Source organism: Glycine soja, chromosome 17, assembly GCF_004193775.1.
Source record: "Glycine soja cultivar W05 chromosome 17, ASM419377v2, whole genome shotgun sequence".
NCBI lineage: Eukaryota > Viridiplantae > Streptophyta > Magnoliopsida > Fabales > Fabaceae > Glycine > Glycine soja.
In genome coordinates, this window is record NC_041018.1 from 10760132 (window position 1) to 10787712 (window position 27581).

The 27581-nt window shown below is 30.9% G+C and overlaps 2 protein-coding genes and 1 long non-coding RNA gene across 3 annotated transcripts; 2 read left to right on the forward strand and 1 right to left on the reverse strand.

The window, feature by feature from the left end:
• The first annotated feature begins 2253 nt into the window (after nucleotides 1–2253).
• On the forward strand, nucleotides 2254–3003 carry LOC114392728. The gene is made up of 3 exons (XR_003662384.1): nucleotides 2254–2526; nucleotides 2680–2774; nucleotides 2893–3003. It is a non-coding gene; the product is annotated as an uncharacterized LOC114392728 (long non-coding RNA).
• An 816-nt stretch (nucleotides 3004–3819) lies between these two features.
• LOC114392962 (subtilisin-like protease SBT1.2) lies at nucleotides 3820–6407 on the reverse strand. The gene has a single exon (XM_028354220.1). The coding sequence runs from the start codon at nucleotides 6208–6210 to the stop codon at nucleotides 3985–3987; it is 2226 nt and encodes a 741-aa protein (XP_028210021.1). The 5' UTR covers nucleotides 6211–6407; the 3' UTR covers nucleotides 3820–3984.
• Nucleotides 6408–10770: 4363 nt separating this feature from the next.
• LOC114394049 (FAM10 family protein At4g22670-like) lies at nucleotides 10771–15855 on the forward strand. Its single transcript, XM_028355597.1, has 11 exons — nucleotides 10771–11010; nucleotides 11118–11157; nucleotides 11263–11418; nucleotides 11519–11606; nucleotides 12854–12934; nucleotides 13023–13087; nucleotides 13820–13960; nucleotides 14174–14290; nucleotides 14386–14643; nucleotides 14777–14834; nucleotides 15481–15855. Exons 1-11 carry the CDS (start codon nucleotides 10901–10903, stop codon nucleotides 15579–15581), a joined length of 1215 nt encoding a protein of 404 aa, XP_028211398.1. The 5' UTR covers nucleotides 10771–10900; the 3' UTR covers nucleotides 15582–15855.
• Nucleotides 15856–27581: the final 11726 nt, after the last annotated feature.

Here is a 27581-nt window from a genome sequence, read left to right on the forward strand (position 1 = left end):
AATAATTATATAAATAAATTAATTAGAATGAAGTGATAATATAAACATTTTTATACGCTATTGTTCAAGTACACACTGTCGTGTACAGTAAGATTGTTGTTTTTTTGTGAGAAGACAGATCAAAACAAGACTAAGCCTCGACAGGCAACATATGTTTTTGAAGATTCTTTGAGTATATAGCAAATATTTATATGGTTTTATTCAGTTGGTGTGTTTAGACGTAGAGTAGTACATTGCAGGCATCATTAATTTTAAACGTTAGGTTCATTCAACTTGCACCATGTTTGGTTAGGCTAGTAAGTATAGGCGGCTTGCCAATTAGCGTATTGAGCTCTTAATACCAAAGTGATGATTGTTGTTATTATTACCATATATAATTCTCCTCTGTTGAGTTAGAGAAGTGCAGACATCAATAACGACTTCAAATTCAAATTGATTGAAAAATAAAGAGTCACTTAGAGAGGATCTAGAAGACACTATATTAGTTAAAGGGAAAGTTAAATTAATTGGGAGAATTCTATCAGTTGAACCTCTTTAAACTCAACAGAGAAGAGAAAAGCCGGGTAAAAGAGCATTGTCCTTATTCTACCATTTGTCCATTTCTTAACAATAGATAGATGCACATTTCTCTATATTTATTCTCTTGTTTCCTATCTCTCGTTATATGTTTTCAGCCATATTCTATAACTGTGTTGTTTTGTCTTATTAGAGCACTAACACAGCCCTTAATATCTGATTAACTTTTTTTACGCACACTAAAACTGAGAGTTGTGCAAAAATGTAAGGTTTTAAGTCATGCAATTGCAATGGCATAAATTTCCTCAAGTTGTTTGTTATTTGTTGGCTTTAAAAAAAAGTTATTTGTGGTCTTAATGTTGTTTATAGTAGTGTTGGGTTGTTTTAATCACTTTATATTGATGAGTGATGGGGACATCTATAACAATAACAAATCTCATTTTAAGAAAGTTAAAAATAATATCTCACAACAATACAATTATTCATAAAATACTAAAATTAAATACTAGTTACTGAAAAAGCTATGTATATTTATCTTTTAGTTTCATATATAAATTTAATAAACTACGTTTGCTTATTTTTAGGAGTAAGTTAATAAATTATAATTATTTTAAAATATACCTATGTGGTAACATATTAACTTATTTCTAAAATATAAGTGGGTGTATACATTCATTTATTTTTTAGAAATAATTTATTCTTTTAGAAAGGATAAGTTAACAAATTATAACTATTTTTTTCTAAAAAATAAAGATACATCCCATGCGTAGGTTGGTAACTTTTACTAGTGATGAAAACAGTCAGTTGGTTTAAGTTGATTAGCAAATCTCATATATACATGTATAACAATCAATATTTATTCTCGTCGATCTCACATAAAAAAATTATGATTCCTATTTCTTATAATAAGAAAGTTCTCACTTGATATGTTTTTTATAGATTTAAATATCATTTTATTTCCTTCAATTGTATTTTTTAATTTGGTATCTATAGTTTAAAACATGTCAATTTAGTTCCTGTAATTGCATTTTTATCCAACTTTTTATTAACCACCACATATTACTGTTCATTGAACTTTCCTCTTCTACCCTTGACATATTACTCATTCTATTGTTCATCAACCCCAGCCTTCAACAGTAACAAACCACCACCACCAAAAACAACTGTCCTATACACACCTTTTATGATTTTTTTTTCCTCTCTAAATAACAACTATTCTAACATCACAAATCCAACTCTCCCCTCGAAATTTAGGCACATCATCGAACAAACGACGTTAACAATGATTTCACAACGAGCCCAAATTGAAAAAAAACACAACTATAAGAACTAAATTGACATATTTTAAACTATGATACCAAATTGAAAAGTAAGCACAAATATAAGGATCAAAAAGAGTATTTAAACTTTTCATATATGTGTGTGAGGGGTTTAGCTAACATGTGCACATGTTATTATAGGTATTAGTTTTGAAATTTTATTATTTTTTCCTAATTTTTAAAATTAATTTGATCTTTTTGAATTTAAAAAACAAACAAAGTATGTGAATAGTAAGTTTATACGCGGTTATAATAATTATTTTAAAGTCATATCTAAAATATTTTTCAATTAATTGATAATAGTGTAAAAATCTTAATTCTGTTATATATTAAAAAAACAGTTTACTGTCTTCGATTGTCTTATTACAAGTTAGCATTTTGGCACCAAATAGTTTGAGAAAACGCGGGAAGGCACCCCAGAGCAAAAGCCAGTTGCTAAAACCGTAAAACGTTGGTTCTCCAATCCCATGCCCTTTTAGAATTCATCATCCATGCTCTGATCAAATCATCAAAAAGTGGATCTTCTTTTTTCTCTTTAGTCCTTTTCCACATTAACCCTAAAATAAGGAAACTTGCAGCTATACCAATAGTTCAATACCAACTTCTAGCCCCATCCACAAACCTTTGTTGCCCTCTTGTTTAGGGCTAATATTAGCATTGGGAATTGGTGAAGGACTAGGATTTGGGATTGGTGAGGCTGTTACCAACCCTACTCTACTGCTATACTACTGCTAAGGAACTAAGAAGGAAAACTAATTGAGATAATTGTTCTGATTGATTATTCATTCCACTTCTTTTACATATTTATACTAATGTTCTAACAGAATCGAAATTGTTATAACAGAATTATCACAATCAACAAACTAGTGGAATGCTGTAACAAGAGTCTGTGCAACCAATTTAGTGCCCTCGTGCCTTTGGAGCCTCAAACGAATTCCTGTAAGTAAGTGGGCTTCTTAATAACTCTTCTTGGCCCGCTATTGTTGTTGCTATTTGTTTCTGTGATGTGGCCTGTGTTGGTATCCGCTGAATTGCTATCAATATTGCTGCCTTCAAGGTATCTGATTTGACACAGCCTCATTACTTTGTAAAACTTCAATGGAATAATGACCATGACGGCAGACAGTGTGTTCATCTTAAACACTAAAACATGTGGCAAGGTAAGAGGAATTGATTTTGACTTTTTTCTTTTCATTGTTAAATGTTAATTATGAATATATCTTTTTTATTTTGGTTGTTCTTTTTTAAAGCATTTATGCGTATAGTACAAAATATAAATCATTTTTCTTGTATCTGTATAATCTTTGGTATAGTGGCCATTTTGATTAAGTGTTTTTTGGGGTTGATCAATCTGTGTGCTTGAAAACTGATAGGAAACCAGATTCAATGGAGAGGCCTCTTAAGTCTTAAGGTTATGGACAGAGAAAGGGTAACTGGTTCTGCTATATGGTAGGGGAGAGAATAGTGTAGGATCATGTAGAGAATATCTTGGTAATTGGAGTCTAGAGTAGTTATTCTGATTTGGATGGTTTCATCTTTACTTGTACTGCCTTTTAATTCAGAAATCCTTAATACAAATTGAGACACTGATAGGAAACTCCTATAAAAAAACCATGTCTAAGTAGTAACTAGTAAGTACTTAACATGGAGTATAAGCATCTTTAAAATTGATGATTCACACAAATTGATCAATTAGTTCGTAAGTATTGTAGATTTGGCTACTTAAAAAGTTTCAGTTGAGAGAAATATCTGGCAACTATCTGCATTTTCTATTAAGCTTGGTTATTTAACACCCATGTAATTTGTTCATTTTTAATGTTGCATCATCCTTTCCATGTTAACATCTGTTTGATTGCATATTTTGAACAAAATAATCTTTCATTGTTTGGTTGGCTGACAAATTCTACCTATAAAGAGATTTTATTATTCTATTTCATTTTTCACATTCATGACCAAACTTGGATGGAAGATTTTAAAGGAGTTCTAGTTTAAATTTTCCTTATTCGATGATTGAATGAAAATAGAAAAGAAAATGTTGTGGTATGATTGACACTTGCCACTTAATACCAGTTGTAGCTAGCAAGGCAATTATCTGACCATTGCACTAGTCCTACTGTAGTACTGTTCGGTGCTTGCTAACAGTGTTGTCTTATACAAAGTTGACCGAGATAGGGCTCCTTACAATGTGTTTGGCAGAGACCCATTGTAAAAACCCTTGAACATATTTCACAGTTTCATTACCCGACTTTATACGGCTGAATGTCACTGAATACGTGTCTTTCTGGTTTGCTTCTGAAAAGTAAAGTTTATTTGGCTGGACCCTCACTTCAACCCCTTCTGGTGCCATAACCATGACAACATAAGATGAGTTGGCCTCACCCACATTTGTCACAGTCCTTGTGAATGTCTGCGGGGAACCAAGCACAACAGAAAATGAAGGATAGTTAAGCTCTCCTTCGGGAATGCTTGAAGTCTCAGAACACTTAATTGTTTTGTGTGCAATGATCCCAACTTGGGTATCGCTGTACCCTAGACCACACAGATAAGGTATATAATCATCAGGTTGAATATCATAAACTAACCCAGGGTCATTTGCTCTTGATGGATTCACATGACCAGAACCTGTGGCAAAAACATCTGCAGGGTGAAGTGTTTCATCAACAATGAGTTTGCGTTCAAAATTGATTATGTCTGCAGAAGTCATTATGGCAGATTTTATGGCAGCTGGTGACCAATGAGGATGAGAGCTTTTGAGCAAAGCAGCTATGCCACTAAGATGTGGGCATGACATTGATGTGCCAGACATAAAGTTGAAAGTGGATTTTGAATCAGTATCGTTATTCAGAGGGAATGGCCAGGCAGCTAGGATGTTCACGCCTGGTCCTATGATGTCTGGTTTCAAAATACCAGGACTTGGCAAGTTGGGACCTCTTGAAGAGAAGGATGTAACAGCAGGAGCTAAGGAGTTTCCAATTATAGTCCCCTTGAATAAAATGGTTGCTATAGGTATTGCAGTGGAATTTATATAGGCTTTAATCTTAAGTCCAGCATCGTAGCTTACATGTGTTGCAGGTAGAACATGCACATCAGCTGAGAGACTGAAGCCATTGCTTTCATCATTCGCGAGAATCATGGCTGCACCACCTACTCTTTTTACTTCCTCTCCTTTGGGAATTCTTCCTATACCTCCTCCTCTCTCACACAAAACAACCTTGCCTCTGAAATCACTATCATTCAAGGATCCATTAGCACAAAATGCAGCTTCTTGTTTGCCATTCTTTCCAGCATATGCCAAGGGTAATAATGTTGGAGAGAAATCGGAAGGCTGGAAAACAGATTCCCCATCAAATTCTTGCCCATTTCCCAGCTTTGCTGTTGCTGCAATGCTTCTGTCAATATTGCTTGCTCCAACTGTGAGGACCCAAGGGGCTCCATTAATTAAGGAGCCATGGAAAGGGCCAGAGTTTCCTGCTGCACAACTTACAAAGATTCCCTTCTGCATTGCTGCAAATGCACCTATTGCAGTGCTATCATCGAAAATAGATTTCGGCGTATGCGAGCCGAGGGATATTGATATTACATCCACGCCATCCTCCACAGCTGCATCCATTGCTGCCAATATGTCACTCTCATGGCAGTCTTTTCCAAAGCATACTCTGTAGATTGCCAGGTGAGCGTAAGGGGCAATCCCAGCTGCTGTTCCTTTGGCATTTCCTAGTAATTCTGCATGATCAACAAAAGCACCAGCAGCTGTGCTTGCTGTGTGAGTTCCATGTCCATCCTCATCAATTGCTGCCTCTGCTCCTTTAGCCAACTTCTCTGCAAGGTTGAAAGCCCTTACTCCAATTAGTTTGTTGTTGCAAGCTGTCACATTAATCTCGCATCTCCCTTTCCATTTAGGTGGTGGCGGCGGCATTCCTGCATCGCTAAATGAAGGATGACCAGGCGTGATTCCAGAATCCAGCACCCCAATTATTATTCCCTTTCCAAAGTTTGATTCCTTCCATAATCCCGTTTGTTTCTGCAACCCCAAAAATTGTGGGGTATTTGTGGTTAGGCAATGCAGCATCCTTTCGGGACGAGCAGAGATAAAGCCGTTCTTTTTTTCCATTGTTCTCAGCTCTTCTTCAGTAAGTCTTGCAGCAAAACCACTCATCACGTTCCGGTACGAATAAATCATTCGAGGCTGTTCCTCAGAGCTCATAGTAGTAGGTGGCATGAATGAATGGTACCAACTCTCTAAATCTTCTGTTTGATCTAGTGTCTTATCCTGTGGCCCCTCCACATGGATAATATATGTTTTTGAACTGCTTGCGGCAGAAGAAAGTTTGTGGAAGCTCAACAAGAATGTAAGAATGAAAAGGAAAGCATCCATGTTCAGCAGAAGCTTTCTGCTTGATGGAAGAATGAAAGCGTAGGTTCTTTAGTTTGGTGTGCTTTTGAACATAAGCGTAATATCAATATACAATAAGGAAATAGATGTTGTACAGAGTAACAACGCCTCATATGCATGCTAGGAACCCATGTTTTTTAGTTAGTATTGCTACTGCATGGTTCCTTTGTTTTTTATTTTATGGTTATTATATATATATAGTGATTCGTGAATTGTGATTCTATTTTATTTAATTGCAACCATTTGTAATGTGTAAGCGACGGGCAATGGACGCTCTACGTTATGCTAATTACTTTTTTTTTTCTTTTTAAATAATCTTTCAAGATTTTTTTGTTAAAAACTCAGTTCATCATTGATGGTCTTGTCGTTTATTTTTCATTGTCTAGTTCAGTATCATTTTAGTTTTTAAGCAAAATGGACAGGTAAAGTGAAAATTCAAATTATTTCACTAATCGTACTGATAATTGTTAGATCAATTTCATGTCTCACTAAATAAAATAGGCTTACTCTGCAGTCTGTATTGAATAGGACTTGCTTAAATTTATTCATAATACGGAGTACGTGAGTGTTATTCAAATATTTCTCTATTTTTAAATTATTTTGTGTATATAAATTTATGGGTGAAATGATTATTTAGAAGCAATCCTTCCAAATCTCTAGAAGACAGACAAGGAAATAAATTCTTATTGCTTGTATATGCCCGTGTCTCTTGGTTAATTTATTTGATTTTTTTTCTTTATATTTCCTCGTAGCTGGCTAAAGCTCTACATCAGGAATGATGATTATTAAAATCTCCATATCTAACAACTCTTCACAGTTCAAATAGAAAGAAATTTAAAAACTGCATAAACAATTAAGCGGTAGTAATAAATTATTTTACACTCATTTGATTTTAGATTTTCATCTATGATAAGATTGTTAAATTATGTATTAAATACTTTAAAAGTTATATTTAAAATAAGATAATAATATATAAACATTGATACTTTTAAATACCTACATTTTTTAATGTATTTCTCTCTTTATATCATATCATAATATTTATATTTTTCTTTTTTTTCTCTTACTGTATGTTTAATGGCACATTAGGAGTCCATGAATACTTTTCCTTAAAATGATTTTTAATTAATCTAATGATGTAATTTTTTTATATAGATAATGTATGAAAATTCATCTCTTACATAAAACTTGCATAATGGAGTTGAAATGATGTTAAAGCCCCGCTTAATGAAGATAGAGGGTCTAGAAGATATACTATATACTAGTTTAAGTGGCATGTATAATTTATAAAGGAAGATATGCTGTACAGTGGATTAATTGGAAAATTTCTATCAGTTGAATTGAGTCGTGGAATTCAGTAGTAAAGAGCAAACCCATGTGAAAGAAGTATTCTTGTCATTCTACCATTTCTCAATTATAGATACACATTTCTCTTTATCTATTCACTAGTTTTCCATATCTGATATGTTTTCTGCTATATTCTCTAATTGTTGTTTTGTCTTCCTAGAGGACTAACACAACCATTAATATCTTATTAATTGTTGTTTTGTTCCTCCAAGGGGTAGCTGACCCCCTTAAAAAACTGAAAATTGCTTAGCATCATATTCTAAAATAGGATGGATGAATGATGTAAACCATATTATGTTTAACTAATTTTATCTTACTTCCTCTTTTTCACTTTATATGACTTTTTAGAGAGAAAAATTGTTTCAAATTATATGTTATTTTACAAAACCAATATTGCATTAAGTATTTTTTCCAAACTACCCTTAATCAATACCACTTCATGCATTAATAATATTCTTTCCAATTCTCGGAGTCTTTCTCAAAACATTTCTCTCTCTATGTTCAAAGCCACTTTTTATTTTTCAAGCAATAATATTTACTTGCTGAAGATGAAAGGGTGCACCATGAGCATTTATTACTGTATAGTATGAGTAAATGAGTAGTTATTAGAGAGATAAAGTGTATATTAGGAAGTCCAATAATATTTTCTCAAATTCGAAAAATTAATTATATTTTTAATATATGTATTATAGCCTAAATATCATACAAATGAAACAAAGGAAGTATTTAATGTTATTATATCAAGTTTCAATAATTATTTTTTATTCTTATATCAAGTTTCGATGAAAAATAAATTTTAAAAAATATTTTTTAATTGAAATTAATATAATTAAATATATGATTAACTAACTTTAGCCTATCATATTTTTTTTCTCTTGTATATGAGATCAAGAAGAGAGGGAGTATTTGTCGGTCAAGTTTGCACCTAAGCATTTATTAACACGGATTGGGAACTTTTGGTGTGGGGTAGGGGTGGGGTCCGAATTGGCATCTTTGAATTAGTCATATCTCTAACGAAAAAATCTATTAAAGTTTCTCCATTATATTTTTAATAATATTTCACACTTTTTTATTGTATTTCTTACTTTAAAGTTTAAACAACTCAATTAACTTTTTACTTCAACCAAAAAAATCGCTAAAGTTTCTCAAATGAATACCACAATATATCTAATTTTTTTATATTTTATTATACATCTTAATTTCAAGTTAATATGTTTAAATACCAATTATTTAATAATAAATAAATGTATAATACATTTTAACTAAATAAAATTTATCTTTCAAAATTAAAATACATAAAATATAATACAAATTAAAATTAATAATAATAACTTTTAAAATACATAAAAAAACATAAATAATCTATCATTAAAATAGAGTTCATTTTTTTATTATTTTTACATTCAAAATATTTTCAGATATGCTTCATTAAATCTGCTTGAAGATGTTAATGTATTTACTTTTGATGACTCTCCTTTTTAAATATCTTCTAAAATCGGGATGAGGTTCATTAAAAATTTTGGGTGTTGAGGCATCATTGATTGTTTGGAGTTAATTTATACTAAGGAAATTCACTATTCATTTTTTACCGTTATAAGGAAATGCAACGATTATGTGAAATGGTCAATTTTTTATTTTTTGTAATAACATGTAACGGTTAAGAAAATATAATCTGTCATTTAATTACTAAAATTGCATAATTTAATTTACTTTGTCAAAGTAAGAGTACCTCCATTGGAAAATTCATCTCCATACACTTCCGTTAAATGTTTTGGAATTGAGAAATATCTTGATATGTCTTCTATGATAGGTCTAAAGAAGAAAGTCATATTTAATTAATTGAGGGATAGAATTTGGAGGAAGATACAACACTGATCTAAAAGACATCTCCCAAAACCTAAAAGAAAAGTTTTTATCAAGTCAGTTGTTCAGAGAAGTCCTTCCTATTGCGTGAACACTTTTATGCTTCCATAAACTCTTCAGAAGAAAATTCAGAGAATGTTGAACTCTTTTTTGTGAGAATTAAACAAAAACTCAAACAAGGGGATAAACTAGTTCAATTGGAATTGATTGGCTACGAGGAAAGAATATGAAGGTATGAGTTTCCAATATTTTTATGCTTTTATATTAGCCATACCGTGGAAGCAAGGATGAAAATTTATTTCTGATCACGGTGCTATTGCTTCATTAGTTTTAAAAACTAAATATTTTCTAAAGGATGACTTTTTGGATTCTCATTTGAAACATAACCCAAGTTACATTTGGCGTAACATCTTCTCTTCACACGTGATGGTTGAATGATGGTAAATTGATCAATGTAAGGGCAAATCCATGACTTAGGGCAGGTGATTCCTCCTATATACAAACTCTTTTAATTTCGAGGTTGCGAAATTTAAAGGCTAATGATTTGATTGATCCCTTGAATGGTAAATGGAATTCTGTTTTTATTCATGAGATTTTTCATGACACGGATGCACAGCGTATAATATCTATGCCACTATGTTTGCAAAATGCTAAGGATAAGGTCATTCGGAAGCTTAGCAAGGATGACAACTTCATTATGAAATCAACCTATTACCACATCATGGAAAATATGGTTGATAATGTTGATTTTCATGAGAATGGTGATTGGAACTCAATATGGCAGTTGGATGTTCCTCAAAAAATGAAGCTATTACTTTGGAGAGTTGCAAGAGGTTGTCTCCCAACAAGAATGCGTCTGTCATCTGGGGGACTTGTTTGTCCAATAATTGTCCCTTTTGTGAAAACCCTGTTGAAATGGATTGACACACATCCATTGCATTTGTAATTATTTGCACTTCTTGTGCCTTAATGAAATTCATTGCTGATTAAATAGTGCCTTAATGATTTTGATTTCACTCCTAGTAGTATGCACTCCTTTATTACACATTGAAACGAGACGAGCATATTTTTGTCAATAAATAAATAAATTTAAAACCAAATAAGAAAATAAGAAAAATAGTGTTTTTGGTAAAGTAAAATCTTTTTCTTTTTTTTTTGGTAAAGAATAAGAAAACTAGTGTAATTTGCTGAGATGTTCACGTTTTTTATTTTATATATAAATCTATTCACTTGAATCGTCCCAAATCCAATACAATCCTAGGATACGAAAAGGAAAGTTGAATTGAGTTGAGTGGATTACGGTGGGCGTTAATAACTAAAGTAATATTTCCTAACACATATCCAAATAGAAGCTACTAGAAGCCCAATCCGTCAAGAAAAGTCTAGAGACCCTGTCGTGTAACATAAAAACCACCGAAGAAAACATCACTGCGCCGCGCTGCCACACCAAATAAACACAAACATGGACGCATCAAAACTCAATCAATTGAAGCATTTCATCGAACAGTGCAAGTCCAACCCTTCCCTCCTCGCTGATCCTTCACTCTCCTTCTTCCGCGACTATCTTCAAAGGTAAAATAAATAAAATTCAATTCAATTTAATCAGCACTCGTATTTGCGTTCCAAGACCACACTTTTATTATTATTAACTTACTGTCTTTGATTCTTCTTTTCTTCAGTCTCGGCGCGAAACTTCCTGAGTCTGCTTATTCCGAATCGGTACCCTAATGTTCTATAAATACTTGCCACTACTTTTTTTAAAAAAATAAAATCGCGCGTTGTGTGTGAATCCTTATATACGTTGCTTTGTGTTGTGTACGGAAGACGGGCGTGGAGAGGGATGAGGACATAGAGGATCTTACGGAGGAGCACGAGAAGGTAGAAGAAGAAGAAGAAGAAGAAGAGGACGATGTAATTATTGAATCCGATGTTGAGCTTGAGGGTGAAACCTGTGAGCCTGATGATGATCCTCCACAGAAGGTTTTTTTATTTTAGTTTTTGTAAATAAAAAAATAAAAATTTTAGTTGGTTCATGTTGCATTTGGGTTTTTAATTAAGGCAAATGAGTGTCACGTTTCAGATGGGAGACCCCTCTGTCGAGGTTACTGAAGAGAATCGTGATGCATCGCAGATGGCCAAAATTAAAGCCATGGATGCTATTTCTGAAGGTAACATTCATTGTAAAGCGGATAATGCTGATGTATGTGATTTATTTATTTATTTATTTTTTACATGGCAATCGTTTGGGATGTGGATGGATTCACAACCATTGTGCAAGTAAAAAGGAAATACGAAAACATTAAGAGGAGTGGCCTTATTTATCTGTGTCAATGATACTTAGAATGCACAGAAAAAAATGCAGTAAGATATACTACAGTTTTTGGATTGGCACAACGATAAAGTTGGCCTTGGTAATTGGTTGGTCATGGGTTCAAATCTAGAAATAGCCTCTTTGCATATGCAAGGATAAGGCTGTGTACAATGACCCCCCATACCTTCGCATAGCGAGGAGCCACCGGGCACTGGGGTATGTTAGTTTCTTTTTTTTTTAGGATGGCTCGGGTTGTGAACTCTTGTAGATGGTAAGGTAGGCAGGAAGGAACCCTGTAGGATTCAAGGATTTTTTTTTTTTAAGTTTTTACTGTATAAGGAAGCTTGTATATCTGTCTAGTTCATAGGATGTAACTGACATTATTTGTGTTGTCTGGAGCCATCCCTAATGCTAGATGCATTCTTTCTTTTGTTATTCATCATTTGGAAATCAATGCTAAACATATGGAGTTTGATGCTTTACATCCTCAGTTTAAGTATGTGACCTTTTACCAGCTAATAAATGCTACCTCTTCTCAAAGTGTTTAGGTAATTCTATAACAGGTTGTATACACAAATACTCAAAGAACATGTATTGTGCATTGTCGCATTGTGCAATTATTCTTCCAATCAAAGAGCAGCATTTCAAATTTCATAGTATGATCTGTAGTGTGGGAAACACTCTCCCTAGCTTAGAATGTGGCACCCTAGATAACAAGCAGGTGTTGATTGTGTGGTTGGATGATATTACCCTCTGTTCCGTCATGCTCATATGACTATCTTCCCTCAATCAACCACAGGCTCTGATAGCACTTGTGGATGAGGATCCATAATAAACATACAAGGATGAGGAAATGAAAACACAACGACAATAATAATAAGTTGCAAACTCACCTCTGTCCATGATCTTTAGAATGGATAAATTTTTTTTTCCATTAACAAAATATGCTACATCTTTTGAACAACCCAAGTTGCAAACTCTCCCACTAAACTCACCCCAAAATACTCCAATTTCAATCATCTATCAAGTGTTTATGCTATTCTTTCTGGCAATATTATTTAAAACTGCAACAGTAATTGGAGATCATTTGACTATGTAATGCAGGTAAGTTGGAGGAGGCGATTGAGAACTTAACAGAAGCTATTTCACTCAATCCTACCTCTGCCATAATGTATGGAACTAGAGGTATGACCTGATTTAGTTGTTCTCTTTCTACATTGTTTTTATCACCAAGATAAGGATTAATTCTTAATATTTTATAAATCATTTACAGCCAGTGTTTACATCAAAATGAAGAAACCCAATGCTGCGATCCGTGATGCAAATGCTGCTTTGGAGGTTATATTCTCTCCCCTATGTTGCTTAGGCTGACAAACTGAATTACATCCTTGCTTGTCTTAAAATAGATCTGTGAATAAAGTGTACGTGTTTAATGCTTTTGTTGCATTATTCTCTGAAAGAACAAGGCACTAGAGTAAACGTGTCTCAAATGTGAGCAACTAAGGCAATATCCATTCAAAAATACTTAATGGGTTAAGATCCTGATAAACTTCAATCAAATTATTGGTAAATACACACTTTCTCACTTGACTAAACTCATTTTGGGGGAGCTTTTTCCCCTATGAAGTGCATGATTTTGGAAATATATAGGATCTAAGCATTTTTAAAATTTGGGCTTTAGTTTTTTCTTTTTTTGGGGGGTGGGGGGGAATCTGTAAACCAAATATTTCCTGTGTTACATAACTCATTAGGCAGTCACTCCTATAAATGTCAAATCTGCCCCTTCTAAAATTGTATTGTATAGCACTCCTACTTTTTTTTGGTTCTGCCCCTGCTTGTGCATATGACAACTGGATTGAGGGATTATGGGTTTCAATCAGTGTTATCAATGGCGGAAGACCAAAATTCTGCCATATAAACATGCCATTGCAGCCTATGCCACTGCCATAGCAGGCTTCCCTTCACAAATTGCTTATGGCGACCATAGCGCTGTCATTTAACAACCCTGGTTTCAATAACATTTCTTTGTTCCTGTATACAAGGATTTTTATTTTATATTGCTTTTTCCAGATTAATCCTGATTCTGCTAAAGGATACAAATCACGTGGCATAGCACGAGCAATGCTTGGTCAATGGGAAGAAGCTGCAAAGGATCTTCATGTGGCTTCAAAGTTAGACTATGACGAGGAAATAAATGCTGTACTAAAAAAGGTTTGCTTTCTTGTCCCTTCATGTCATTTATCTTCCACTGATAACAGCCTCTAGTAGTGGGTCATACAACCAGTGCAATCTGTTGTTTTTTTACAGTATGTGATGTTATCCTCATAAGTGATGGATTCCTTGAATTGATTTACCTGTAAACATAAAAGGAAATATACCTTGAAATATTATTTGGTGTCTCATTGTAAATATTGGATTGCCTAGGTGGAACCAAATGCTCACAAGATAGAGGAACACCGTCGGAAATATGAAAGGCTGCACAAAGAAAGAGAGGATAAAAAAAAGGAGCGTGAGAGGCAGCGGCGCCGTGCTGAAGCTCAGGTTCACAATTATGATATAGATATGCTAAAATAGAGCATGCCATAAAATGTCATACCCATGTTATTTAGTTGCTAATTTGCTGTGTATTTTTCCAGGCTGCCTATGAGAAGGCTAAGAAGCAAGAGCAATCATCTTCCAGTAGAAATCCTGGAGGCATGCCTGGTGGGTTTCCTGGGGGCTTCCCAGGGGCCGGGGGCATGCCAGGGGGATTCCCAGGGGCCGGGGGCATGCCTGGGGGCTTCCCAGGGGCTGGGGGCATGCCTGGGGGATTCCCAGGGGCTGGTGGCATGCCTGGGGGATTCCCAGGGGCTGGTGGCATGCCTGGAAACATTGATTTTAGCAAAATCTTGAGTGTAAGTAAATCTGGCCTTTGGATGTTTTTGTGTGCTTTTGAGTTGCTCTAAAAAAAATCTCTCTCCCTAATGAACATGCGCACAAAGCTTATTTTCGTTTTGATATCAAATGTTGCCTGATAACATTTCTCAGGACCCTGAACTGATGGCGTCATTTGGTGATCCAGAGATTATGGCTGCTCTTCAAGATGGTAATTATCAGTTCTAATGTTTGGTTCCATTCTTTTTCTGTTCTACTTAATTTGGACTTCTCTCTATTTGAGAACCTATTTGACGTTGGCAAAGCTTGAATTTTTATAAACTTCTGACTTAGTTGAACATGCAATGTCATGTGCTCGTCTTTGCATGGTTATTTTTAGATTTAAATACTCAGTAGTTGACAAGACTGAGAAATATATAAATCCCCTGCTCTCCGCTCTCTCTCTGTCTGTCTCACACACATTTAGTAGTTCCTATCCTGTTTGGGCATAAAGACCAAATGAAATTGATTGACCTGGCTACTGGTTGTGAGGAATTGAATGGGCAGTGGGACAGTTTTGAAGTACAGCTTATAAAATGTGAAAGAATGAAACTTTTTATCGTTTACAACTCTACATAACAATTCATAAGAAACTGCTCTCTCTCTCTCTCACACACACTCACACAGACACACAGTATTTTCATATCCATACTAGCTTAACCTGCTCAGGAATAAATGACCATTTGAAATGATCTATTAGGAAACGTCAAGTTCGATAGGAAGTTGATGATGACCCAGTTACACTAAATATGTAGAAAATAGTTGATTTGCTGGTAATTAATTCCAATTTCTCCTTTTTTATTTTTTTTTGTGTGCAGTTATGAAGAACCCTGCTAATTTTGCCAAGCACCAATCAAATCCAAAGGTAGCTCCTGTAATTGCGAAAATGATGACCAAACTTGGAGGTGGTCCCAAGTGAATACTTTTAGATGCTTGTAAGTTATTTGAGACTTCAACTTTCCAGCCCTCTGGCATCGGGTATTTAATGTTTATTGCATTTTTAATCTTACCGAAATTATTAAACTTTTTACCGTTTGTTAGTCCTGTTTCTTAGGTGCCCCTATATAGCTCGTGTTGGTAGTATGTTTATTTGTCAACAATGCAATGTTATTTTCCCGAGTGAATTTGAACGTTTGAAGTTTATATTTTTGCGTTTCAGGAAAAATGAAATAATAGTTTCTTAGCTTTGTCCAGTGATTCCTGTAGAGGTCTGGTTATTACTGGCAGTGGTTTGAACGCACTTAATTACTAGCTTCACATCATTAAAATTTGCGCAATTAAATCAGCCGACTTTACCTCACTATGCACCATAATTATAGACATAGATGCATGATAAAATATATTATAACTTTCAAGGGGAAGGTATCTAGTTATTTTATGATTAAGATTTAAGAGTATCAGTTTCGTACCCTCTTTTATTTTGATCTAATGGTTTAGATTAATTTCAATTAGTCAGCAACACGTGAGTACGTGACACTTCTTTCCCCAAAGCTCAACGTGAAGCTGCCACTCCATGTCTACCATCAAGTACAAGCAGTCGTGTCTCAGGTCATAATGCAGTCTTAAATATATGTTTTTGGATTGAGCAGTGAATGATAAAGATGACTAATCAGGTTTTTTTTAAGGGAGGCTAATCAGTAATCAGATATTTCATACTAATAATATGGTAAAAAAAACTTATTCAATAAAATTTTATTTAAATAAAATCTTGTTTATAAATTTTGACTATTAATTTCTTAAAAAAACTCAGGCTTACATGTGTTTAGGGATCCTCCCTCTGTATGTAAATCTTTTTTTGTGGAGGGATGTGGCACAATTTTCTCTTCCTCGTAATACATAAATATAGGGTCTCGACACTCCCTTTCTATATATAAAAAAAGTAAGTAACCTATTGTCACCCACCTTGTTGGATGAAAATTTGTTTCATACTTTCAAAAATTTGGTTTTCGCAATATCACCGGAGCAAATATTTTATGAAAATCCTTCATATTCGCTTAAAAGTATTCGTTAAGCATATATTTAAGAATTTTATGAGTTTTCAGAAATAATTTACGATTGTTTATGAATATTTGTTAAAATATAAAATTTAAGAAAATAAAAAACAATTATAAATATTTATTTATCGAAAAGAAAGAATTCGAAACATACATTTACTAAAAAGATACTAGAATAGTAAATAAGACTTCCCATTACACGGTTTTGACTGTTTTCCGACTGTTTTCCCGGCAAATTGGAACCGTTCAAGTGCTTAGCTGCTTCCCGTCGTACCACGGACAAAATCCATCAGATCCCTGCTTCCTTATCAATTTGTTGCGGGTATCTACATTTTATCTTCTCTTGAATATATCATTTTATTTATGATATCTAATAATTTTTTATTTGGATAAATAATCAATTTTGTTCATGAATGTGTAATTTGATAAATATTTTTCTGAAAGATAAAAATATAAAATTTAGTTTTTAAAAGTATAAAAAATATAATAAATATATTCGATTATTAACTTTTATTATTTGTCATATAATATTTTTTTGATTTTTTGTCATTCTAATTTATTGATAAAATTACAAAATTTATAAGGACAAAATTACAAAATTTACAATGATTTGTCTTTTTATCTTTTTTACTATAAAATGAAAATTATTGTTTCTGTTTAATCAAACATTATTTATTTAATTATTTTTTTTATAAATTTTTCATAATAAAATATGAATGATTTTTAGTATATACAAATGACATCAAATTATAAATTATAAATTATAATAAAAGTTTATTGATTTTTTAATTAATTTTTTAAAATTATATAAAATTATTTTTTATTGATTGGTCATTTATAAAATCATAATCTTAAAAAAAGATTATTTTAAAGGAGGTGAATGTTTTTTACTTTACAATTGTAATTTTCCCTAAAAATTATTTATGAATTTAATTTAACTATAATATTTTACTAACAAATATTTTTTTTATTTGAACCTTTCGTCAAGAATGGGAGTACAAAAAAAAAATTATTTATGAATTTATAAAATAAGTATTCTTTTTTCTTTTAAACTTAATTTATTTTACTAGTTTTTATCATTAATTTAAAGTTAATAAAATAAATACAAAAATAATTATTTATTATTTTTTCTTATTTAAATTTTTTCTTTCATCTTAATTCCATGATGTGAATATTAGTTAACAATCAAATCAAAATTTTAAATATATATTAACTTTTGTTTGTTATTTGAGATGAGTTAAGTTAAAAAAATATTAAATTATTAATTTGATTATTTTGTCGCAATCATTATAATTTTTTTTAAATTATAATAATTAGTTACAATCTATTAGTAAGGTTTGGAGATATTTATTGTACTTTTTATATTTTCAGGGACCAAATTTTATATTTTCATCTTTCAATAACGTATTTGGTCAGTGGAGTAAAAAGATGAAAAGCCAAAAAAAATTATGACAAATATGCCCTTATGGCAATTAGAGATGTTAATTTGGCTCTTTGTGTCAGGTAGATTATTTTATTAACGGTCACATGCAGAAGTTAATGGCCGGATATATTTTTCGTACTTTTTACATGATTAAATTTTGTATTTTCATATTTGAGAGACACATTTATCAACGAATTACATATTGAGGGACAAAAGTGACTATTTATCCTTCTTATTTTGGCACCAGTCCTTCTCTTGAAATCTTTCATCTATATACATATATATTTTTAAATTAATTAGCATAAAATTATATAAAATTAATTTTGTATATTGTTATTATAATAATGTTAATTACTATAAAATTGTGTAAATTTTTTAGTTGTGTTTGTTATTTTATTCCAATGATGAAAGTGATAATTAGTGTAAAATTAATTATGTGTTTGTTGTTATTATAATAACACTTAAGATTATTATTATTTAATATAAAAATTAATTTTAATTGTGTAAAAATAATATTTTTTAAAAATTATTATTTATTAAAAATTAAACATTTAAACAATTATAAAGAAAGAAAAAAAATTCCCAGCACCTCCTTTTATAATCATTGATAATATTAAATAAGATCAATTTATAAAGTGACATTTTATCACTTAATTAATGACAAAGACTTGAAATAAAAATGTTAATATATTAGAGACTTAACGACAAATTTTTATAAGAAATTAAGAATAAAATTTGATCACTTAACATAAATCTTAAACTTATTTAAGTCTTTTTTAATTATATAAAGAATTCATCCTTACCCCGTCTATCTCTATCTCTTTCTATTTTTTCATCCATACCTCAATTTTTGTGGTGTTAGTTCAATATTTCTCTTGTAAAATAAAAATCAAAATTGGGTCTGGTTTTATTCCTGTATTTTTTTATCAGTAAACGGGATTATTTGTGTGTGTGAAAAGTCACAAACTCATTTTTTTTAAAGGATGAGGTAATTGTTTATCGAGAAACATTATTTTATATCATCATTCAATCATAATTCATCATTTATAATATGTTTATTAAATTTTACCAAATTACTTTAAGAGTGTGTTTAGATAGAGAATTTTAGTTGAGGAAAATAAATTAAATTATCAGAGAATTTAAATTTCTTTAATCTAAAATTCATTGTTTGGATATTTTTTATTGAAAAATTCAAATTTTTGAAATTTTAAAACAGAATTTTAAACAACTAAAAATGTGAAGTTTTGATTTTCTTTTAAAATGTGAGAAATTAAAATTCTCTTTTCGATTTCAAAATGTTTGCGTATTTCTTTTATAACATTTATTCTCTCTTCCACCGGAAAGTTACCGAAATTTCGTTCTTAAACTCGCGACTCTTCCCTCATGCAGATGATCCTCTACTTCAAGAAACACTATGCCTTGCGTCGTTGACTAAATGTTAAATGTGGTGATGTACGCCGTAGTATCCCAGTTTTCCTGCGACTCCCCATGCCACATCAGTATTCTTATCTTTTGGACGCACATCACCCATATCTTATCTTCTCTTTACATTTATTTTTTTTCACCCTCACAATTTTAATTTTTTTTATCCAAACACAAAATTTGAAAAAAAAAATCAATTAAAATATTTGAAATTCTTAAATTTTAAATTCTCTTATCAAAAAGTCTTAAAAGTCATTTGAATGATGATTTAGGATTAGATCTATTTTACACTTGCATTATCATTAAACTCTTATTTATGTAAAAAAAATTATCTTTCTTCTAATCTCTAAAACAAGTAGGCTTTTGATTGCCGTTAAAGATAATTGTGAAATACTATTCATAAGCATAATTTAGAAGGGACACCAGGCTTCTGAAGAAGCCATATAGGATTGGCAAAGGGCAGTATCCTAGTGGGAAACCGATTCGTCAAAAGTGTTGGGTTTTTTAACATATAACATTACAAAACTTGGAAACATTGCGTGGAAAGTAATTTTTAGATGAACAATCAGTTTGAAGCGGTGTCATCTCATGGTGTCTCTTCTCATGTTAGTACATATTGATAATTATAATGAAGTGTTTTCAAAACTTGTAATGAAAAATTAAGATGTATTTTACATTAAAAATATATAACAATAATAAATAGAGAAAAATAAATTTGTGTATTTGGATGTGTGTTTTTGAAGCAACAATTTATTTTCAATAATGTAAAGACTTTCTATTTATAATGTTAAAGAGACATAAATTTGAACCTTTGTTCAAATAGGGAAGATTTTATTTAAAATAATTTCATATCTCTTTATTTTTATATTTTAAAATAAAAATTATCTTATATCTTTTTATCTCAAGAAGTTTCTTGTTGTAAAACAAAGATAATTCTCAAATAATCATGACTAATTATTATAATTAATCACATGATTTGATCATGATATATAACAATATAATTTTATTCTTATTTTATAAATAACTACCACTTTTATAAAATAATACTCTTTGTTTATATTAATTATATTATTGGGGCTAACAAAAAAATATAATAATATTTCACTAAAATGTTTATTTGATTAAATTAAATTCTTTAATTTAATTATCAAATAAATTATTTTTTTTGTAAAGATTAGAACATTAGTTTGTGTGTGATATCATAGGTTTAATACTAAACCGATAGTAAATTAATCATACTTAATTTACTACTCAAGTAGACGTCTAACATCCCTCCTTAAGTCTGAATAACATAAAATAACATTTTTTTACCTTCAAGAATCAATAAAAGAATAATGTAATATTTATTTCCATCATTTACATTTAACTCTAATAAGTTAATAAATTATATTTAATCAATGAATGACTTAAGAAATTATTTTATTCTTTCATTCAATTGTGTTGACCAAGGTCTTAATTTTACCTAGAACTAATGAATTCCTTCTTGATTAATCATTAATTCAACAATTATTTTATCATATTTAATCTTCATTCAACTAGTGACCTAAGGTATTTGGTGTCTGAAATTAAAATAACAAATAACTTGTTAATTACTATGATAATCTCATGTCAAATAAAATTATTATATTTCTTCTTGAGAACTTTCTATTGACATATCAAGGTAATATTAATTATTATTAATTTACAATTGAGTCAGTTCAACAATGACATCCACATATGCATCATCTATATATGTCATCTAATAAATGAGATTTATTAATTTTTATTCATTAAAGATCATTACATATATATTTTGATCTATCCGAATTATTGATGTCATATTCACAATAATCATACAATAAAAAACAATTTAGATTAGAATTATAAAAAACTTATTTCTCATTATCATAATTTCATTTATGATAACAAGTCTCTAATTTTAATCAAGAATTTATCAAATAAATAATTTAATAAATTAATAAATATGATAATAAAATAAAAATTAGTTTTTTATTAATTAATAACCTAATTAATTGAATCTTGCAAATACACATTTATTCTCAATACATATACTTTGTCTAGGTAAGCCATCTAACTCAAAATCAGGCTTTTGTAATGAAATGTCACCCTATTCTCCGAGTCTACCATATTAATAATTTAATATCGGGGTTTCGCCGCTTCTGGTGGAGAGGGTTTTGCCGCTCCAGTTCCGTAATGTGTAAGCAAATGTAAAATAATAATAATCTAAGCGTTTGTTTTGAAGATTAATTTTATTATTATATTTGGAATAAGATTTCTTGAAATCATCGTGAAAACTTTATTATTCTTAGGATTACATAGACAAAAATAATTCTAACAGCAAACATTTTTTTTTCTCTCTCCCACTCCTCACTATCCAAAACCACCCACGATTTCATTTAGTAAGATTTGAGTTGTTTTTATGGAAATAAAATATACTCACACCTTGAGAATAATACTAAAAATAATTTCCAAGAAAAAGTTTTAATTGTAAACCTTAAAATAGACATGGAAATAAAGTGTTCCTAAAGAATAAGTTTGACCACTATGAAAGATGGTAAAATTTCTTTTTGAAGTATTTAATGTAACCACACATATATTAATTATTAAGAACTCAAAATTGAGACATGTAATTAAGACAAAATAATTTCTCGTCAATTCATTCATACACTTAATAGTAATTGTTCGCAATGCATGATACATCAATTTCTTATGTTATTTTTGTATTTTTCTATTAATAATTAATATAAGAAATTGATGAACATTATCAGTGGATCATGTTAACAGTGTAGATTCAAACTGTGTTTATATTAACGGATCAATTTCTGCAAAACAAAATTTATATTATCAATAGAGGAAAACATATATAATTAAGGGCTGATCTTTTTCTTTTCCTTCTAATACATGATTTGCATTTTTGTAATTTTCTTAGAATCATCTTGTGTTGAATATTGAAAGCTTTAATGGAATGTAGCTGCCTTCTACCACCAAAGTCATTTTGTAAACATAAAAGGGTCTCAAATCTTATAAATGACCTGATTTGATGTAAGATTTATTATATTAGTTTACGTTGAACTCATACTTCGTATCTTGTCCTTAAATCTTCCTCCCAACACCCATATAGATATAGTTTAGCCATAGTACTTGAGCTAAAAAATTCCTTGTGGTCTGAAATGCTTTGTGTTGGAATTGCACTTGTCGTCTGACCACAAATTATGCCGTTGAAATTTTGAGTCTAACTATTGATTACGCTGTCAGAACTCTAATTGAAATAATTGAAAGAAATGTAAAGAGAAAAAACATCTCAAGCGTGCACAGGACACAGTACTGACGAGGTTGCCCTAACACACTAGCACTAAACAACTAGTGGTTTGATAACTTTTAGTTAGTCACAGCAGTCTTTCATGACAATGCGTCCATTTGATTAGCAATTATTTTCTTGGTGACGAATGCATTACTCACTAATTGATGTATTAATTACTTTCAGATATAGTAAGAGAATTCTTTGATAAGAAAGTAACATTAATCATTATTTTCTCATTACCAAAATGATACGCTAGAATTAATGACCATACAATGTGCTTAGTAGGTTGTGAGCCACTACCGAGCACTATTAATTCTTGGAATGCTCCTTGTTTATAGGAATATTTTGCAGATTTCCAAATAACACAAAAAGCTGCTGAGACTGGTAATTGCTTGCTAATTGATTCGACTACATTCATGAACTACCACTATTCTTTTTGGATGCATGGTCTGAATGACATGAAACGGTCTCAGCAACATGCGACAGGACACCTATATCAAAACTTTGTAATACAATTGGTTTGCTAGACTCTAAACAAAAATAGAAAATACTCCGTTTGTTTAATTGTGTAGTACTAATATAAGTGATGTTTAATGGTTTACTTCTGACGGCGTTGAAACTTCGACATCCTTTGGACCAATCTTTTTAGAATAAATAATTTTTTCTATAATATTTTTCAACTACTTCTTTCTTATTTACTCCGTTGGAGTATATGATAAGTATCAAATAATCCTTATATTTTTTTTTATAAAGTTTTAAGAAAATGTGTAATATAATATTGCTCTTAGGATGTGTTTGATAAATTTTTAGCTTCTAAAATAAAGAATAGTAAAACTCATTCAATGGGTAAAATATTATTAGATATGAGAAGAAGATAAAAATATAATATAATAAGAATATAATAAACATTAATTTTATCCAATGTTTGATGTTCATCATCTAACAAAATAACAAATAAGATAATGATAAAATATAATATGAATCATATCCAAAGTGACAAAATTACCATTTCATTAAGTTTACATATAATTTTCTAAAATTTAACTTTTAAAATTATATCTTTGAAAATTTTGATAGTTACATGGTATTTTAAATAGAATTCTTATGTATCATAATCTAAAATTTGTTATTTTAATTTAACGATTAAAATTAAACATTCTCATTATCGTATAAAGATATTTTCAATATTTGTTCAGTTGAGAGACAACTATTGTGAACTAATGTCTCTAAAGATCTTAATTGCAAAATTTTATTCACTCTGAAAGTATAAGACCACATATTATCTATAGTTTACCGCTTTAAAAGTAACTTTCTTATTTTCCAAGAACTCCACTCGATAAGCCATCATAAAGGGCATACCCTCCATAAATAAGAGCACAGTAGTCTACCCTTCTCTCTATATATACTAATTTAATTTAGCGGCTGCATATCTTTGTAGGTAGCTTTCATCTACATGCACTGTTGTCAAGAAATAAGATTATGGAGAATAGTCGTGACTTAAGACCTAAAGCCTACAACGTTACAACAATCCTTACCCATGTAAACAACAACAATCCTTCCCGGCTTACCCTCCCTAAAAAAAACAACAACAATCCTTACCCTCAATCCAAGTCGTTTAATTATATGGTACTTCTTGTAATTCTAATTAATTGGATTTGGAACTTTTATCTCAACTTTTTTTTGGCACAGTTTTTTATATAAAAAATGTAAACATGATATATTATTTTCATTTCTTTAACTATATATATTGTGCATTGATACTATAAAATAATTTTATATTATGATCATCAATTATAATTTATCTTTATTGATTTTGATGATAATTATATTTAAAAGTCATATTAACAACGGTAATTTATGATTAAATAATAATATAACACTAGTTTATATTATCAATGCATGATCGTTAAATTATATATATTAGTTGTCATGCATTTCAATAAATATTATTTATGAATCATAAATGTATATATCGTGCAACAAAAAGCTATTTTAGACTAGTGTTCCAAAGGAAATTAAAAAAAGGAACAAAATATCGAAGTTGAAGTTGAAGTGGTGTGAGGATGTTAGGGCAACCGTCAAAGTGGAGAATCTGATAATGAACTCACAACCTCTACAGTAATGGGTGCGGACAGCTCCAACTTGCAAGCAATGAATTAGCTTATACATACCACTCTACGTCTTTGTACCTAACTTCCATAATGAGTACTCAGTGATAATCCGTGTAACTGATGTTATCTTAATTTTCTCGCTAATCTTAATTGATTAAAGTAAGGAACTCCTTTTTTTTCTTGATTTGATCAGCTTATAACAAGATGCTTTGGCGGATCATGAGGGCTACACACGCAATGAAGTGTGAAATTAAATATATAGCTTAACCTCGTAACATTGTACAACAGTGATATTGAAGTTTCATTATTCTATGTCTGCTTCAATATGCGGAAATTATACGTGTATGGCTCCTACAGATCACGAAAGCAGGGTGATATCTCACGAGTATCGTGTAGTGCCTTGCAAGTCAATACGATTTTGGACACGTAGCTCTCTAAATTGGATATTTTGAATAAGCTAAGATCAAATTGCTCTACAATTAGTTTCTTTTGAAAATAATTAATTGTAGTACAATGAAATGCAATATTAAATTACCCAGTACAATTAGTTTAATTGGGTTAAATAGAAGAATTACAAAGAAATCATTGGTGCTCAAACTAAAAATGTTGGCAAATTTGACTTTAAACTTTTGCAACAGTATTTATTCACAAATTTCATTGACGGGTTTCGTCACTAGTTGAATCCATAATGATTTTTATGATGATAAGAATGCATTTTTTTTTTTCTTTAAGATATTGCATACATAAGCAATAAAGTGTGATTGTGAAGCTTAGACGGGGAAAAAGGGTCCACCCATGCCCACAAATACTAAAGGCCTACAAGTCAAGAGACCGAAATTTTGGGTTGGTAACTGCTCCCGACAAGTGCCGCGTGGGTGATCTAATAAATGTTATATTTGAAGTCTCTCGATCACTATCAGATTTATGATTTATCATAAGGAAATGCATATATTATCATGTGGGAATTATTCAAATAGTACATGTTCTCATAGTTACAAAGTTTCATAAGTTGAGCGGTTGAGGTCACAAGTAGTTTATGAACACCTTTTATGCGGATAATATCCGGAGTACATATTTTTTAGTAAAGATAAAATTGTGATGATCAATTGAGTATCTAAGCAAACAATATCGGATATAAATAATCTAAAAATAATTTAATTTCTTTGTTGTCTTTTCTTATGTTGTCCTTTAAAATTATACAGTTTTCATAATTTTAAAAATTAAATATCATCATTAAATATTAACAAAATTGTGATGTATTGTTATTTTAATGAGACAGTATAGGGACATTATAAAAAATGACAGCAAAAAAGTTAAGTCCATCTAAAAATGATGCTTACAAATTGAAAACTTATTTTATTAGTTACAAAATCTCATATCATTTAACAGTCGAAACCACTGATCATTTATAAGCACCATATCTCGGGTACATGTTTAATATATATATTTCTATTAAATACCGTTTTGAGTTAGAATTTACCATATAGAAAAAAAAAATTGTTATAAGAGTTAATCTCGTTATAATGTGGATATTAATTTCTGCCTCGAAAATGATTACTCCTACGAATAAATTCTTATTTGGAAAATGGCATTTTCATCCCGTGAAGGATATATACATGCACTCTAAACACACGAGAAAAGACAATGTTTTATTTGGAAGAATTTCTTGTCTACATTTAGTGTATCCAAACTGTGCGTAAATCTTTGTGTCAAATATTGTTAACAAGAATAATAGTGCATATACTGATTTTGTAAAAGGTTTTATATTATTACCCGAATTTTCTTTTTGGTGATTTTTTCCGATTATAAATTGTCATATAGTAGGATTATTAATAACTTTACTATAATTTTTTATTGGTTGAGAGTCTAAAAATTTATACTAGAAATTATACTCTTTTAACAACAATGATCATATCTCAGGTTTTAAGTGATATTGTGCTTAGAAGTCGTATATACCAAGTGTATGTAAAAATGTCTCTTGACTAGTTTATGATGGTGTCAGAGAGTAATGATCACCTTTTTTCCTTGGTGTGCATGGTTCACGATGTACAATTATGCCAATTACTCGTTCGTGATTCCTTTTCTTTAATGGTTAGGTAAAGATTAGAAAGCACTCTAGACATGCGCTTGTATAAAAAAAAAGGAAACGTATTCGAATGCTCAATGCTTAATCCATCAACCAATCTGTTACGAAACTGATCTGAGAATGGAACTGTCTAGAAATAATTAGGCGTAGGTAGCCGAAACACAACGGCCTGTTTAATTATTCGCGTTAGAATCAACAAGTTCATGCCCAGTCCGCGTGTCAAAGATATCAAACCAAGATTGTGATCGAACTTTATACATATCCAGCTAATGATCATATCTAGCTTGTGAAAATAATATACATGTTGAATATAGAAAAATCTAATCCAGATTTAATAATGATTAGCCGTCTTATATACATCAATAATTCATTAGCTAGCTTTTACATAATAATTTTAGCATTTAAGAATCAATTCTTTATTCATGAAATGATATGGAACCTTGTGATCAAGTGTTCACTAGTGTGCCAGGGTCGAGAGGGTTTTTCTTGATCATATCTGCTAAGGTTTTCCGTGGTTCAGTTTTGGAAACATATGTTCCTTCCTCTGTTGTCTGTTCACATTTGATTGTTTATTCCCAAATA

Excerpts from the sequence above, each read along its gene's own strand:
- LOC114392962 (XM_028354220.1), bottom strand. The coding sequence starts at position 6,210 with ATGGATGCTTTCCTTTTCATTCTTACATTCTTGTTGAGCTTCCACAAA.
- LOC114394049 (XM_028355597.1), top strand. The coding sequence starts at position 10,901 with ATGGACGCATCAAAACTCAATCAATTGAAGCATTTCATCGAACAGTGC. Across the intron at positions 11,607-12,853 it reads CATGGATGCTATTTCTGAAG|GTAAGTTGGAGGAGGCGATT; the intron begins GTAACATTCATT and ends TATGTAATGCAG. Across the intron at positions 14,835-15,480 it reads TATGGCTGCTCTTCAAGATG|TTATGAAGAACCCTGCTAAT; the intron begins GTAATTATCAGT and ends TTTTGTGTGCAG.